The following is a 13638-nucleotide window of genomic DNA, read 5'->3' as shown; positions in this document are numbered from 1 at the left end:
GTCCTGGATAGGGTTCCCACAGTTTGGGGTAAGAGACACAAAAGCGCTCCCCTGGTGAGAAGAGTAGCAGTAGGAGATGGAGGATGGAAAGAGGCTGAATCTTTTTGTGGGGGGGAGCAGACCTTGACCTTAGACCCCCCCCAGCTCATCTTTGGTGCGCCCCCCCCCCCTCCTCGCCCCCTGTCCTGCCTCATTGGCTGCATCTCCACATTGATTCTCCCTCCATTCTGTCTTCTCCAGGGAGCCCCATTTCGGAAGCCGACCACCCCTGGGGTCTTCCCAGGGCACTGGGGAGGGCGGAGGCCGAGGCCCACCATGCCCAGCCTGCTGCTGCTTGCCGCTGCTCTGCTGTCCAGCTGGGCCCAGCTTCCGGCCGAAGCCAGCTCCTGGTGGTGAGTGAGAGGGGCTGAGGCCCTTCTCTACAACCTACGCCTCCTTTGGTAATTAAATGTGGAGAAGAGTCACCGCGTGTTGTGATCATTCCTTTATTCGTAGGAATCCTAAGAACCACTTTTATCGCAGCAAAACTAGGACAGCCTTTTCTCTCATAAGCCCCGGAGGTAAAGGTTCAACGAGGATAAAGGATTAGTTCATTTGGTTTTTCCCTCTGATCCTGTCTGCTTTCCCTTTTCCGGACCTTCCTCCATCCCCATGGGTTGTTAGAAATAGCTCTTGCGTTGCTACTGGATCAATAAGAATATTGATTTCTTTTTTTCTGGTGGGGGCTAGGAAAGTAGAATTCCTTTTCTGTATGTCTGATGACCAGATGAGAGGTTGAGATCTCCATCTGCAGAACCGTTGTGTGGCTTTCTTTTGTGTTTTTAAGACTATTGTCATGGCCAAGTCAACCTGGAAATGGCTGGCCCTGCCCACGTATCTTGCCCGGTCTGGCCCCGCTCACATTTGTACTCAGCCAGACGGTGCATCTACAGTCTTCTCGTCTAACTGAACACTTCACTGTATCTGGTAGAGGATGAGCCAAAGCCAGAGCCCTGAACGGACAGAGCGGGTTGGGGGATTTGTGGGTGGGATACGGAGATGAGAACATTTAGACTGTGCTGTGACGTATGTGAATTGGCTTCTGTTTGCAAGGCATAAGGGCAGCCTCCTTGAAGGAATTTATTGCTTTCCATCACACACCCTGCGCTCGGGCTAAAGCAAATGAACCACCCGTACTCCCTGAATAAGTCATGCTCTCTCCCGTTGAGGTTTGGCTGTTTCTGTCCTCCGCCTGGAATGAATGTCCCCTGCCCTCTCTGTCCCCCTCCTCTGGCTGCCTCCCATTCTTTCAGACCCGCTTCGCAGCCTGGCCATTGCCTCACAGAATCTTTTCTCTGTCCGTAAGCGCTCTTTCTCTGCCTGATCACTGTGGACCCAGAAGCTCAAGTCTGGCTTTGGCCCTTGACATTGCCTGTGTCATCTGCATCCGTGCCTCGGTTTCCCTACAATGCCCTTTGAAGGCAGGACCTCTGTTTTAGGAATTTTCCTTTTCAAACCCTTAGCACGGTGCCTTGCACACCGAAAGGAAAGCACTTGCTAACTGGTGAATGAATGACTTCATGCTGCACACAGCATAGGCTCACCCCGTGGCCTTTTGTCCCCTTTCTGGATCTCCGCTGTAGGTCATTAGCTATGAACCCGGTGCAGAGACCTGAGATGTTTATCATCGGTGCCCAGCCCGTGTGCAGCCAGCTTCCTGGGCTCTCCCCTGGCCAGAGGAAGCTGTGCCAACTGTACCAGGAGCACATGGCCTACATTGGGGAGGGAGCCAAGACAGGCATCAAGGAGTGCCAGTACCAGTTCCGGCAGCGGCGGTGGAACTGTAGCACGGTGGACAACGCGTCTGTCTTCGGGAGAGTCATGCAGATAGGTAAGAGCCCACCGATGCATGGCCGGCTAGAGCAGCCGGCCCCACTCCCAGGCCTGGCACGGAGAGCCCTCGTGCGTGTCTAGGTGGGCTCTCCGAGGCTTGGAGCGGTGTGCAAGGGGAGGGGGAGATGCACACAAGGAGCAGACTCTCAGACGCCTGCGCCACCCAGCTAGCGCTCGCCATACCCTCCGCTCCCAGCTTCACCCCTTCTGAGGGCAGTCAGCGGGCGACTCCCTCCGGGAAGGTGGCCGGGAAGGTGGCCGAACTGCGGAGCTGGGTCTGAGTGGATTCATGGACATGCCCACCGCCACCGCCCTTTGTCTCAGCACGGGGCGGGGTGGAGGGGAGGGGGTTTGACAGCATTGGGTAGAAAACCGAAAATCGCGTCCCTGAAAGTCTAGATGACTTTTGCTTCTGCCGCTTGGACCTTGAGAGAGAGAGAGAGAGGTAGAAACTTTGGGCCAAATTGGTGATAGCTGTCACTCACCTGACCCAGATCCAGTCCTGGCTTTTTCATTCCAAAGGGATGTGTGTGAATGTGGGGGAAGGGGAAAGACCCATAAGAAAGATGAGAGGCCACCTCTTCCTGGATTCCTGTCCCTTCCCCTATCCCCTGCTCTCGGACTCTCTGGCTGCACTATTGCTTAGATGGAGGTGTGATCTGGGGTCTAATTGTTTTAGGTCCTTTTGAAATGCAATCCTCCCCTCCCTGGCAAGAAATTGAGAAATCCGGCCCTATTCTACTGGGTCTGACCCCCAGGGCCATAGAAGGAAGGTGTTAGAGCACTGTATTCTCCTGTCTCCCATTCTCCAAAAGTATTTCCCTCCAAGGATGGAAGGCATTTGGGAGTTACCTGCGGCCGAGTTTTTCCTGGAGAACGATTTTAGCAGCAAGCAGGGTATGAGGAAGGCCCCTTACCTCCTGACCTCTTTCCCCTACCCATATTGACAAGTGAGGACCAGGGGAAAGTATGCTTTGAATCTTGCTGCCCTCGTCCTTCCTTTAGGATCAACTCAAGGTCTAGACAAGGAGTGTTCCTGCCACAGTCTTATTGGGCAGCTTCCCTAAAAGAATGGACTTGGAGTTAAGTGGGCATCGTTCATAATTTATTGATTCTTCTCAAATACACTTAGTATCTGGTAAAGTCTTAGCAGCACTCCCTGTGCTGGGTTCTGGGTGAGAAGAACAGGAGGACCCCAGGTGTAGAGAGAGGCATCCACAAATCACTTTCAGGGAACTAATGTCCCTTTGGGACCTAATGCGTGCCTGATGTGGGCTAGATTCTTTTCGTGTGTAATTTTGTTTGAATGAGGGACAAAAAGTGAGCTTTACTTGAGGAAAGGAAGGAATTAGCAGGAATGGAAATGCCACTGGCTTGGGGGAATGACTTGAGCAAGCCCACCCTCCCATCCTCTCTGGACCCTATTCTGTTAAGAATGGAACCCTCTGCTTGCCTTATTTTCACAGTTTCTTTTTGTAGCTTCCCTGAAGACTTATGCTACCTGGGAAGCTGTCCTCCATTCATACCCTGGGGCCCAGAGTGGCTCCTGGGGAATCCTCGCTCTCAGCTCTCTTGTCTATACCTGACTTCGAGGAAAGTCCTGCCTTCTTTGAAGCTGCTGCAAGAGTCCACCACCAGAGGGCAGCAGAGCAGCTTGGAAGGAGGCAGTGGCCCTTCGCCCAGCCTTGGTCAGGGGCGCATGGGGGCACCTTCCTCGTAGTTGGGTGGAACTTCTGTGGAACAGAGAGAGGGCAGGCTCCTGTCCTGCTGTCTCCTTGGAAGGGGAAGATGCTAGGTCTCTCTAGCAGCTCCATGACTGTGGGTTTATTAGCCTTTATCCTTGAGATGGTTTGAGTTTCCACTCTGAGTTGTTTCACATGTAGGGAAGGAAAGCACTTGCTAAATGTGTGGAGTGAATGACTTCATGACCTCCCACCTTGCTTGTGCATTCTGAAGCCCTTTGTTATGTTTTGCTGGCTGAGAGTAGCACCCGGAGTCTGTACTTACCAGAGGACCCAGTTGCTCTCCAGGAAAGCAGAGCTGCCCACCCTCTGTGCCTAACCCTCGGTGCCCCCAACCAAACACAGCAGAGCTTTTGGAGGAAGAGCTAACCCTCCTGAGGACAGCTTGGGATCCGAACCCATTACGATAGGCCAGGACTGTCAAAGCGTATAGGGTCTGCAGCATTATGCTCAGACGCAGGCACGTTATTTTGAAAGGCAGTCTGAGAAGCATGTTTGCTAAAGAACTGAGGAGGAAAATCAGACATATGGAGGCTGGAAAAGACGAAACATAAAAGGCCTGTCAGTTGTTTTCAAATGCTGAAAGGCTGTCAAATGGGAAGGGGTTAGACAGCCGACCAGCGTGGAAGTTACTGGGAGGCATTTTTCAACTTACTGTGAGAAGGAACGTTCTGGTGATTAAAGTCATTAAAAGATGATGGGCTGGGTTGCCTTGAAAACCCCGCCCCGCTTCCCTGAGGAATGCCAAAAAGGAAGAGTCACAGTGGGTGGGATGCAGATACGGGCTCCTCCCTATCCCAGGTCAGGGGTCAGGGGTCTGAGACTTCTCAGGAAGACCTCTCAGGCATGACTCCCTCGCAGAGGGCAAGAGGCCCTCCTCCCTGCAAGCCTGTTGGTCACCCTGGCATCCTGCTTGCTCATTCTCCCAGTCTGACTGCCCTTGATTAGATAGAGCCCTGGTCTCTGGCAGTGGGTCAGCACTGACTAAGATGTCAGTCCTGCTGAATCATGGGTGTGACTTCCCGCCTCATCTGGGTTCTTCTGGTCCTGCTCCTAGTCCACATCTGACCAGAAGCTGACCCCTGGTTCCTTGAGAAAAACTGACTTGCCCAGTCTGGTCTGGTTGCAAGCTTGACTGTGTCCTGGCTAGACAATCACGAAGGAGGACACAGTGGGAAATCACTCTAGACCTATTGAGGATTGTAGACTGCGTCCATCTCCACCTGCCAAGACAGGATTAGGGGATGTCTGCTTCTTTCCCCCCCCCAAAGATTTTATTTATTTATTTGAGAGAGAGAGAGCAAGCGTGAGAGAGCGAGAGAGAGCACAAGCAGGGAGGAGGGGTAGAGGGAGAAGCAGACTCCCTGCCAGGCAGAGAGCCTGATGTGTGGCTCCATCCCAGGACCCTGGAATCATGACCTGAGCTGAAGGCAGCCACTTAACTGACTGAGCCACCCCGGCGTCCCCCCAGGGTGATTTGCATTTCCCTGGTGGCTGAGTATTATTTTTTATAAACATTTTTATGGAAGTGGAACGTGCATAATAGGAGTTTTTCAGTGGTTCACTACAGCAATAGAGAGGAACACAGTTCAGAGTGTCTACTGGAAGTGACCTGGACATTCGGAGAGACCATGCTGAGTGTCCTGGAGATGTGGTTCCCTGGTGCTCTCAAGCTGGGAGGCAGCGTGGATCCTGTGGAAGACAGAGGGAAACAGCGTGGATGATTCTGGATATTGTAATTCCGGCTCACTTCTCCTCCTAGTCTCTGCCACTGTCTAGCTTAGATAATGGCAACAATAAAAAAGACAGATGTGTGGCCCATCGAGTGGTGAGAAATTGGCAGCGGTGAGGGAGAGGGTTTTGCTAGGATACAGAGTCCTGTCGGTCCCATGATTTCTACTCCCGCTCGTTCTGTTCGTCCCACATGTCCCATAAACTGCTTAATGCCCGCTCTCCCCTCCATTTAGATCTGCCTCCTCAGCATCTACTGGCCATGTGCCCTTCCCTGGGGTGGATGTCGGTGTGGGCCAGGGCTAGAGGGATGCATTCTAGTCTGTGTGTTCACTGGGTAGAGGAAGCAAATTTCTGCTCATTATCAAGAGACGCTTCTAACCGTTAGAGCCAGGGAAGTGGAGGGTGCTCCTCCTGACGTCGTCGTTTCCCCTCCTGGGAGCGTTACAGGCCAGGCGGTGGTGCTGGGTCCGGGAGAGGCCGACGGAAGGAAAGGGCCCCCATCGGGAGCTGGCATCCCTCACCCCCTCTCCCGCCTTCTCTTGCAGGGAGCCGGGAGACCGCCTTCACCTACGCGGTGAGCGCCGCGGGGGTGGTGAACGCCATCAGCCGGGCTTGCCGGGAGGGGGAGCTGTCCACGTGCGGCTGCAGCCGGACGGCGCGGCCCAAGGACCTTCCCCGGGACTGGCTGTGGGGCGGCTGCGGGGACAACGTGGAGTACGGCTACCGCTTTGCTAAGGAGTTCGTGGATGCCCGCGAGCGGGAGAAGAACTTTGCCAAGGGGTCGGAGGAGCAGGGCCGAGTGCTCATGAACCTGCAGAACAACGAGGCGGGGCGGAGGGTAAGCTGGAGCTCCCGCACCTCCGCGCACGGACCTCCGCACGCGCGGCGTGGGCTACCCAGCCGTTCCTGGGCCGCGGCCGGGCCGCGAGGAAGGGGGTCGTCCTGACCACGGGGATTCTTACCTACAGGGGCCGACCTAGATGTTCGCGGTGGCAACCTGATCCATTTCACGAGGCTCCATTCCCCAACTGGGCACGTGCGATTGTCATTTTTATAAACCTTGTTTATAGGGATAGGACAGCTGTCCCTAGAACACTTAGCGCAGCCCTGTCATCAGGATTCCAGACGCTCGAAGTAGAGTTCTTTTTTTTTTTTTTTTAAGCTTTTATTTATTTATTTGACAGGGAGCACAAGCAGAGGGAGAGGGAGAAGCAGGCTCCCTGACGAGCTGGGAGCCCAAGGTGGGGCTCGATCCCAAGACCCTGGGATTATGACCTAGCGTAGGGCTTATGATTTGTGAGAGGTGCAGGTGACTTTTAGGAGCTGCTGTCATGCACATCCAGAGGCCCGATCCACAAGTGCGTGTCGGTGCAAGTGGCAGACACACTTCTACACCCAGAGCGCCATGCAGGAGCCGAGTGGGAGAGAGAACCGTCTTTTGAAGGCTGTCTCACCAATCTCATGTGAGATGTGACTGTTTGTGACTGTTGAGTTTCAGTAGACACTCAAATGTGGGTTTTGAGGTGAGAGTGGTTTACTGCACGCGCAGAGCATACCTGGCCAACGGCTCTAGGCTTCCTTGATGGTGTGGCGGAGGGCGCGTGCCTTCTCTGACTGCACCTGGCTCGTGGGGACCTCACCTCGGAGCACAGGCTCCGTCTCCACTTCCCTTTGCTGCTCCTGACATGGTCGGCCTCTGCCTCGGGAAACGGAGGGCTCGCTCAGGCAGAAGCTCTGCTTGCTGCTGGTTCTGGGTTATCACGTGTGGAGGGGAGTGTGGGGGTGCATCAGGGTCCCCCTTATAGAGAAGCATGAGGTCTGAGTGCTGGGTGGGAGGAGTGGCTCCAGGCACGGGGCCGGGGGGGGGGGGACCCACAGACTTCTTTCTGGGTGTGTTTTCTGCATCCGGGTCTGTGTCGAGGCAGCTGGCTCAGGGGCCCAAGCAAGATACTGTCATGAGACCAAAGATGAACCAATGAAACAATGGGGCTAGCAGTTTCTTGAAATCAATTCAGAAAGTTAATGTCGGTTCCTTGGTGATTCAGTAACAGGATATGGATATATTTCTAAAGTATTTACCAATTTAAAAGATTGACTCATGTTCACAGGAGCATGTATCAAATCAATGGAACTGAAATGGCTTTTCTATGAACCGGGGTCTGTGATGTCGGCTCGGTGGAACAGGGTAGGCTGGTGTAAAGTTAGTCTCGTCTAGCGTGCGACGTCACGTTGGGATTAGAGATGGATTTGCCCAGTGTCTTCCTTTCAGAACTGCTATGCAGAGGCTAGGTGTGGGTGTGAGGGGCGCTGTTAATCGGTGGCAGTGTTGGGAGTTCTGGTCGTTGCTCTGGTTCAAACCAGGCCACAGAGAACAGCGCTGCCTTGGATGACCTTCCATGCTGTGGGCATCTGGGGGCCACCTCTGTCCCCTAGGACGTCCTCCTTCCGCTCTGCTTGGTAGTCTGCTTGCCAGTCTTTGGGGATCTAACCATGAGAGACTGGTTAAAAAAAAAAAAAAAAAGGTTAAGACCTTCACTTTATCTCCCAAATGCCCAAATTCTATCCATTTTTTAAGATCCCAGTTCAAATACTACCTATTCCTTAAGATCTCCCTCATCCCCATCATTGGTGGTTTCTGTGCATCTGAACTGCGGTAGGTTCTTTGCTACCTTTTGAGGTCTGGCCTACGTCTCCTCCTCCCACTGGCTGGAGCTTCCTGAGCACAGGGATTTCGTCTATAGCTCTTTGCAACACTCTCGCTGTCCTTTACGCGGGTGGGTGGGCGCATGCGAATCAGAGCAAAGTTCCCATAGGAAGAGGTCAAATTCATGGAAGGCTGTTTCCTGTCTCTGCTCTGAGCTATCCTTGGGGCATTGCGGCAGACGCTGAGGTGACTAGGCATTCCTCCTAATCTGGGCTCCCTTTCGGTCACAGTCTTGACCCCACTTCTTCTGGCTCCTCATTTTATTGCCCTTAATTGTTTGTTTGTTTGTTCTGGCTCTTATCTTGGCCAACCTTCCTTCCATCTGCCTTGTTTCTCACTTACACACCTTCCTTGTCTTCCTCTGTCTGTCTCCCTGCCTTTGGGCCCCCTTCCCCCAGTCTCCACGCCTCTTCCACAGCCTTTATCTCTCCCTCTGCTTCTGTCTGCGCCAGGTTGGGAATTCCTGTCCCTCTCTATTTTTTACCCCCTCTCCAAGGAGCAGGCCTCCACCATCAATCACCATCTGAGGCCAAAGGTATTCACCTCCCACCTCTTCACACCTACACAAAAAAATTCCTTGAGAAAGACTAAAATGGTGGCAGGAATTGAAAATTCCCTGGATTTGTATTTTACAACCAGTTCAAGACTTTATTTTTAAGTCATCTCTACACCCAGCATGAGGCTCAGACGCCCAACCCTGAGCTCAAGAGTTGCACGCTTCACCGTCTGAGCCAGCCAGGCGCCCCAACCGATTTTTTTTTAATAGAATATCTAGGACCTGACATCTTGGCCACAGAGTAAATCTGGGGCATACTTTGCAGGAAATTTCTCTTGGCCTTTGCGAGTCTCTAGCAACCCCATTTTAGACATTGATGGCCAGAGAGTTGGGTTGATACTGCCTTGTCACTCAAGGGCTTAAGTATTTTCTAGATAAAAGCTGCTTAATCCTCCTGACATTCCTATCAGTTACCAAGCTCAGTCACACCGTTAGACGGTGCAGAAGAGGGACTTAGGGCTTTGCCAGGAGGCAAGATGTAGAACTAAGAAAATGTTTTAAAAATCAGCTTTTATTGCTTTTCCAGTTAGCAGGGAAGGCTAAAATTGAGATTTTTTTTTTCTCCTTCTCCTGTCAGAAGAGCTTCTATATATCATCAATAGTAAAATAGTTAAGAATACAACTATTACGGCGTCTTTCTTCATAGAGGAGGGGTGGAATGAATGTCTCCATAGTAAAGATCCGTGACACACTTTCCTCTCGCATTTGTTCTTACTCTGTGCAGTCTTCTTCAGCTCTCCTTCCTCAAATCTCCCTAAGTGTTGGCTCCCAGGAGAGATGCTTATCCTGTCCCCTTGGTCACTTAGTGGCAGGGTACACAGTTTTAGACCCTTAATGTTTCCTGCTTCCAGCAGCGCCAGATGCCTGGCCTCCCTCTCCAAACCAAGGACCATTTCCAGAGGAATGTCAGGCCCCAGCTCAGACGGGGGGATTTGTGCCAGAAGAGGGTAATTGCAGACCCCGTCTTTGAAGTGCCTGTTGGAATGGGGTGTTGGTTCCTTTATGCCCTGGGCCTGGAGCTGCCAGCCCAGTGCTGGTGCCTTTAACCTTGGGGAGGAGCCTTCTTCCTTCTCTACACTAAGCCGTTTTTAAGCCCCAAGATTGGAGTGCAAAAGTGCTAGTCATTCTGACTCCCTTCTGGGTGGCCCTGAAGAGATTACTGAGCCTCTCTAGAGCTTCAATTTCTCCACCACAGAATAGTAGGGATAAGTCCACACCAGGAAAAAATAAAAAATAAAAAAAACCAGGGAGAGTTTTGACAATAGTAATACGAGCTGATGATGGTGAAGCTATTTCTTGCACCTGCAGTGGTGTCGGCATGGCACTGAATAAAGACACAATCTGGGGACTCTTGAAAAGAAATCTGAGAGAAACCCTTGAAAAATGAGTCCCGACTCAGTCGGTGACAATGGCTGTGGCATAAGAAAACGTTCTGCAGCGGGCTTGCATTTTTATCTTGCCATCTGTACGCCTGGGCTGGCTGCCAGGGCCGTTGGACACAATGCATCAGGATGCTTTCATTGAAAAGCACTTTGTAAGCAGCATTCTGGTCGACTCTTGCTTTTTAAAATTTTGATTTGGGATAACCCAAGTTCAGACCCACTGCACATTGTGGTTCAGTGGCTTCGGGATGGATTTGTTTTCAGATGAATCACCCCTGTTGGTGGGCCCAGCGACCCGCTCTTGCCTGCCCAGGGCCCCACCCTCTTCCTCCCCACTCCGCCACTCCAGGGGTGTCTGGGGTGCAAGAAAATGGTCTTGTTCGCAAGTACTGTGTGGTTTGTGGTGAGGCCCCTATGACTCCGTGAACTTAATGACCAAATGTTAACACAGAAAAGGGGGCTGTTTAGTTCTTAGGGGATTTGGTGGAGTCATGGAGAGCTTTTGGCAAACCAGGGCTATGCCAGCAGTTTCTGTCGCACGCTGGTAATATGATTGGGTTTTTTGTTTTGTTTTCTTTTTTGTTTTCCAGCTGTACTCCATCTCATGCAAAAGCTGGACATGGTTTGTTGGTATTTGTTTGAGACTTTGGTCAAGATAGAAATAGCCTCTTTTTTCCTGATTGTAAAGATGACATGGGTTATCATAACAAGTTTCAAGTAATAAGAAACGGACAAAGTAGGAAGGGCAAGGGCACCAAATGCCATCGTCCTTGGAGCCGATCAGATATGCACATTGAGTCCCCAGTGTTTTTCCTTTTTTTTTCTTTCTTTTTGTTTTTAAGATTTTATTTATTTATTTAGAGAGAGAGCAAGCACACAAGCAGGGGGAGCAGCAGGCAGAGGGAGAAACAGGTTCCCCGCTCTGAGGGATGTGGGACTCGATCCCAAGACTCTGGCATCATGACCTGAGCCAAAGGTGACCCTTAACTGACTGAGCCACCCAGGCGCCCCTTCCCAGTGTTTTTCTATGTGGTGCTCCTTTTATCTGCTTTCAATGTGGGTAACTGAGCTTCCTGGAAAGATCCTTCTGTACCTTTGAAAAACGACTCCCCGCCCTTAGCCCTCTTCCGTGTTTGGCCTCTGGCGCCCCCAGCCTCCCTCCTGACGGCCCCGCGGGGCGCTCCCTCTGATCGCCCTCTCTCTCCTCCCCTCAGGCGGTGTACAAGATGGCGGACGTGGCCTGCAAATGCCACGGCGTCTCGGGGTCCTGCAGCCTCAAGACGTGCTGGCTGCAGCTGGCCGAGTTCCGCAAGGTGGGGGACCAGCTGAAGGAGAAGTACGACAGCGCGGCCGCCATGCGCATCACCCGCAAGGGCAAGCTGGAGCTGGTCAACAGCCGCTTCAACCAGCCCACCCCGGAGGACCTGGTCTACGTGGACCCCAGCCCGGACTACTGCCTGCGCAACGAGACCACCGGCTCGCTGGGCACGCAGGGCCGCCTGTGCAACAAGACGTCGGAGGGCATGGACGGCTGCGAGCTCATGTGCTGCGGCCGCGGCTACGACCAGTTCAAGAGCGTGCAGGTGGAGCGCTGCCACTGCAAATTCCACTGGTGCTGCTACGTCAAGTGCAAGAAGTGCACGGAGATCGTCGACCAGTACGTCTGTAAATAGCCGGGGGTACGCTCGTCTGGCCTGCTCTCCGCTCCGCCTCACAAAGTTTATATTATATAAATCTATATAAATCTATTTTATATTTGTATAAATAAAGGGATGGATGGTAAATAATTAAAAGAAGAAAATGGAAAGGAAAAGCTTATTTAAGAGACGCTGGAGATCTTGGAGGATTGCGCTGTCCTGGTTCTCTGCTCCCCGCGGGTGAGGGACCAGGGGCTTTCCCGCCCTCCCTCTGGCGGGGACCCTCAGGATGGAGGGGCTTGGGGCTATTCACTGTCTATCCACCGTGGCCTTGAGGAGACAAGTGGCGGTTAGGTGGAGAAGATGATTCTGTCTGGAAGTCTGGAGTGTAGCGGCTGGATGACTGCCCCGGACCCTGTCATTAGGCCAGGAGGCCCTGTGCAAGGTGGCAGGAACTCAGCTTACACCATCCCGTATTCGGGATCTTGTCCAGAATACTGATTGGTTCCGGAAGAGGCCCGGTGCTTTCTTACCCTTTCACTCATGTGCACCCTGGCAGAATCCACAGTTACAGGAATGAGCAGAGGTCCGATGTCATCTCTGACAGGTGACCACAAAGGGACCTGCGCCTCCACAGACTCCCAGGCCTGTCTGTCCAGCGAGAATTACTCTCCCTCCACAGTTCACTAGGTCCTGCCCCCGGTTCCCTGCACCAAGGGGAATGGGGGTCAGTTGGCCCGACATGTTAGGAGAGAGATGAGCTGAATGGTTGTGCCTGAGCCGCAGAGAGCCAGGAGCGTAACTGGACCGAGCGAACGTTGCACTGTGCTCCCACAGGGAGAGGAAACAGGATGCTGCTGCTGTCACTTCCTCCACTACGGGGTGGGGGGGGGTGTGTGCCCCGAGCGACGGGATGTGCAGCCAGGTCAGGCTCGGCTGGCCTGGCGCGCTCTTTTCATCTCTGCCTCAGATGTACAGTTTCTCTCTGACATTAAATACCCTTCCCTGGAGTGTCTCTCCCTTTCCTTCTTTGGACACACGATTATCTTTCATGAGTCTCCTTTTCTTTTTGATCTGATCCTTAGAACCCTGCTACCTGGCGCACGTGTGGAGGAGGGTAAGGAAATGGAAACTTTTCAGGCCTCTAGTCTGGTGGTTGAAGACAGAGACAGAATATTATGAGAATTAAATAAGGTAAAGCATTTAAGCACTCTCCCCAAGGGCCAGCACAAAGTTAAATACTCGTAAATGTTAGCTATTACCATTACTATTACAAACAAAGGAATTCAGAGATTTCAGTCCAAACCTCATGGCGACCTCTCCTTCTTCTCCCACCCTACAGCCCGCCTGGTCACCCCTGGTTTGTCCACTGGGTCCTTGGTAAAGCACAGGTGGTGGGGACACTCTCTGCAGGCTTCTCTGTGTTGCCATGTCCAGTCTCAGACTCCAGAATCTGGAGCCAGGAGAGAGAGGAGGGCAGAGCTCATGGAGGATCCACGAAGGGAGATGTTCTTTTCTAGAAAGGGAGGAAGTAGTTCCTAGGACACATTGATCCAGGTGCACTGGAGTGACCAGCCTGCACATGACCCAGTGAGTCACCCCATAAAGACACCGGTTTTATTCTAGAAAAGGTTACTTCTGGGGAAGTAGTGGAATTAAGGAGTCCACTTGGGTTATAATGAGCAAATTATATTGCAAAACAATCTAAAAGAGAATGTGTCTGAATTGGAATCATGGCCAGGTATACGACTTGTGTCCTTAGGGCCTAAAGCAGAACCCCCTGACTTGTCATCAAAGAACATCAGACGTAGGGCTATTTCACCCTATCCCTCACGCTATTACTCAGATTCCTTTGGTTGACATTTTCAAGATGAATAGTCCATGAGAGAAAGTGACTGAAGTCGACCAGCCTACAAAAGAGACAAACCATGTCCTTGGCTTAGTTGGCATTCAGCCAAACGAACTTGGTCACGCAGATCAACCATGATAATAAGGGTTTGGGACCCTGGGG

General features: G+C 52.3%; 1 protein-coding gene across 5 annotated transcripts in view; it reads left to right on the top strand.

Moving 5' to 3' along the window:
- Nucleotides 1-12631, top strand: part of WNT5B (Wnt family member 5B) — a 99075-nt gene extending 86444 nt beyond the window's left edge. For 4 of the 5 annotated variants that reach the window (XM_057318965.1, XM_057318964.1, XM_057318967.1 and 1 more), the window contains exons 2-5: nt 241-392; nt 1623-1870; nt 5894-6186; nt 11205-12631. In XM_057318965.1, the coding sequence (XP_057174948.1) occupies nt 241-392; nt 1623-1870; nt 5894-6186; nt 11205-11663 (1152 nt within the window). In that variant the 3' untranslated portion in view covers nt 11664-12631. Of the gene's footprint in view, nt 1-240; nt 441-1622; nt 1871-5893; nt 6187-11204 lie in introns of those variants that run through there. The other variant, XM_057318966.1, reaches the window with a different exon arrangement.
- Nucleotides 12632-13638: the final 1007 nt, after the last annotated feature.

This window comes from Ursus arctos, unplaced genomic scaffold (genome assembly GCF_023065955.2).
Source record: "Ursus arctos isolate Adak ecotype North America unplaced genomic scaffold, UrsArc2.0 scaffold_26, whole genome shotgun sequence".
Lineage (NCBI taxonomy): Eukaryota > Metazoa > Chordata > Mammalia > Carnivora > Ursidae > Ursus > Ursus arctos.
Note: the sequence above shows the minus strand (reverse complement) of the source record. Positions and strands in the feature narration are given on the sequence as shown.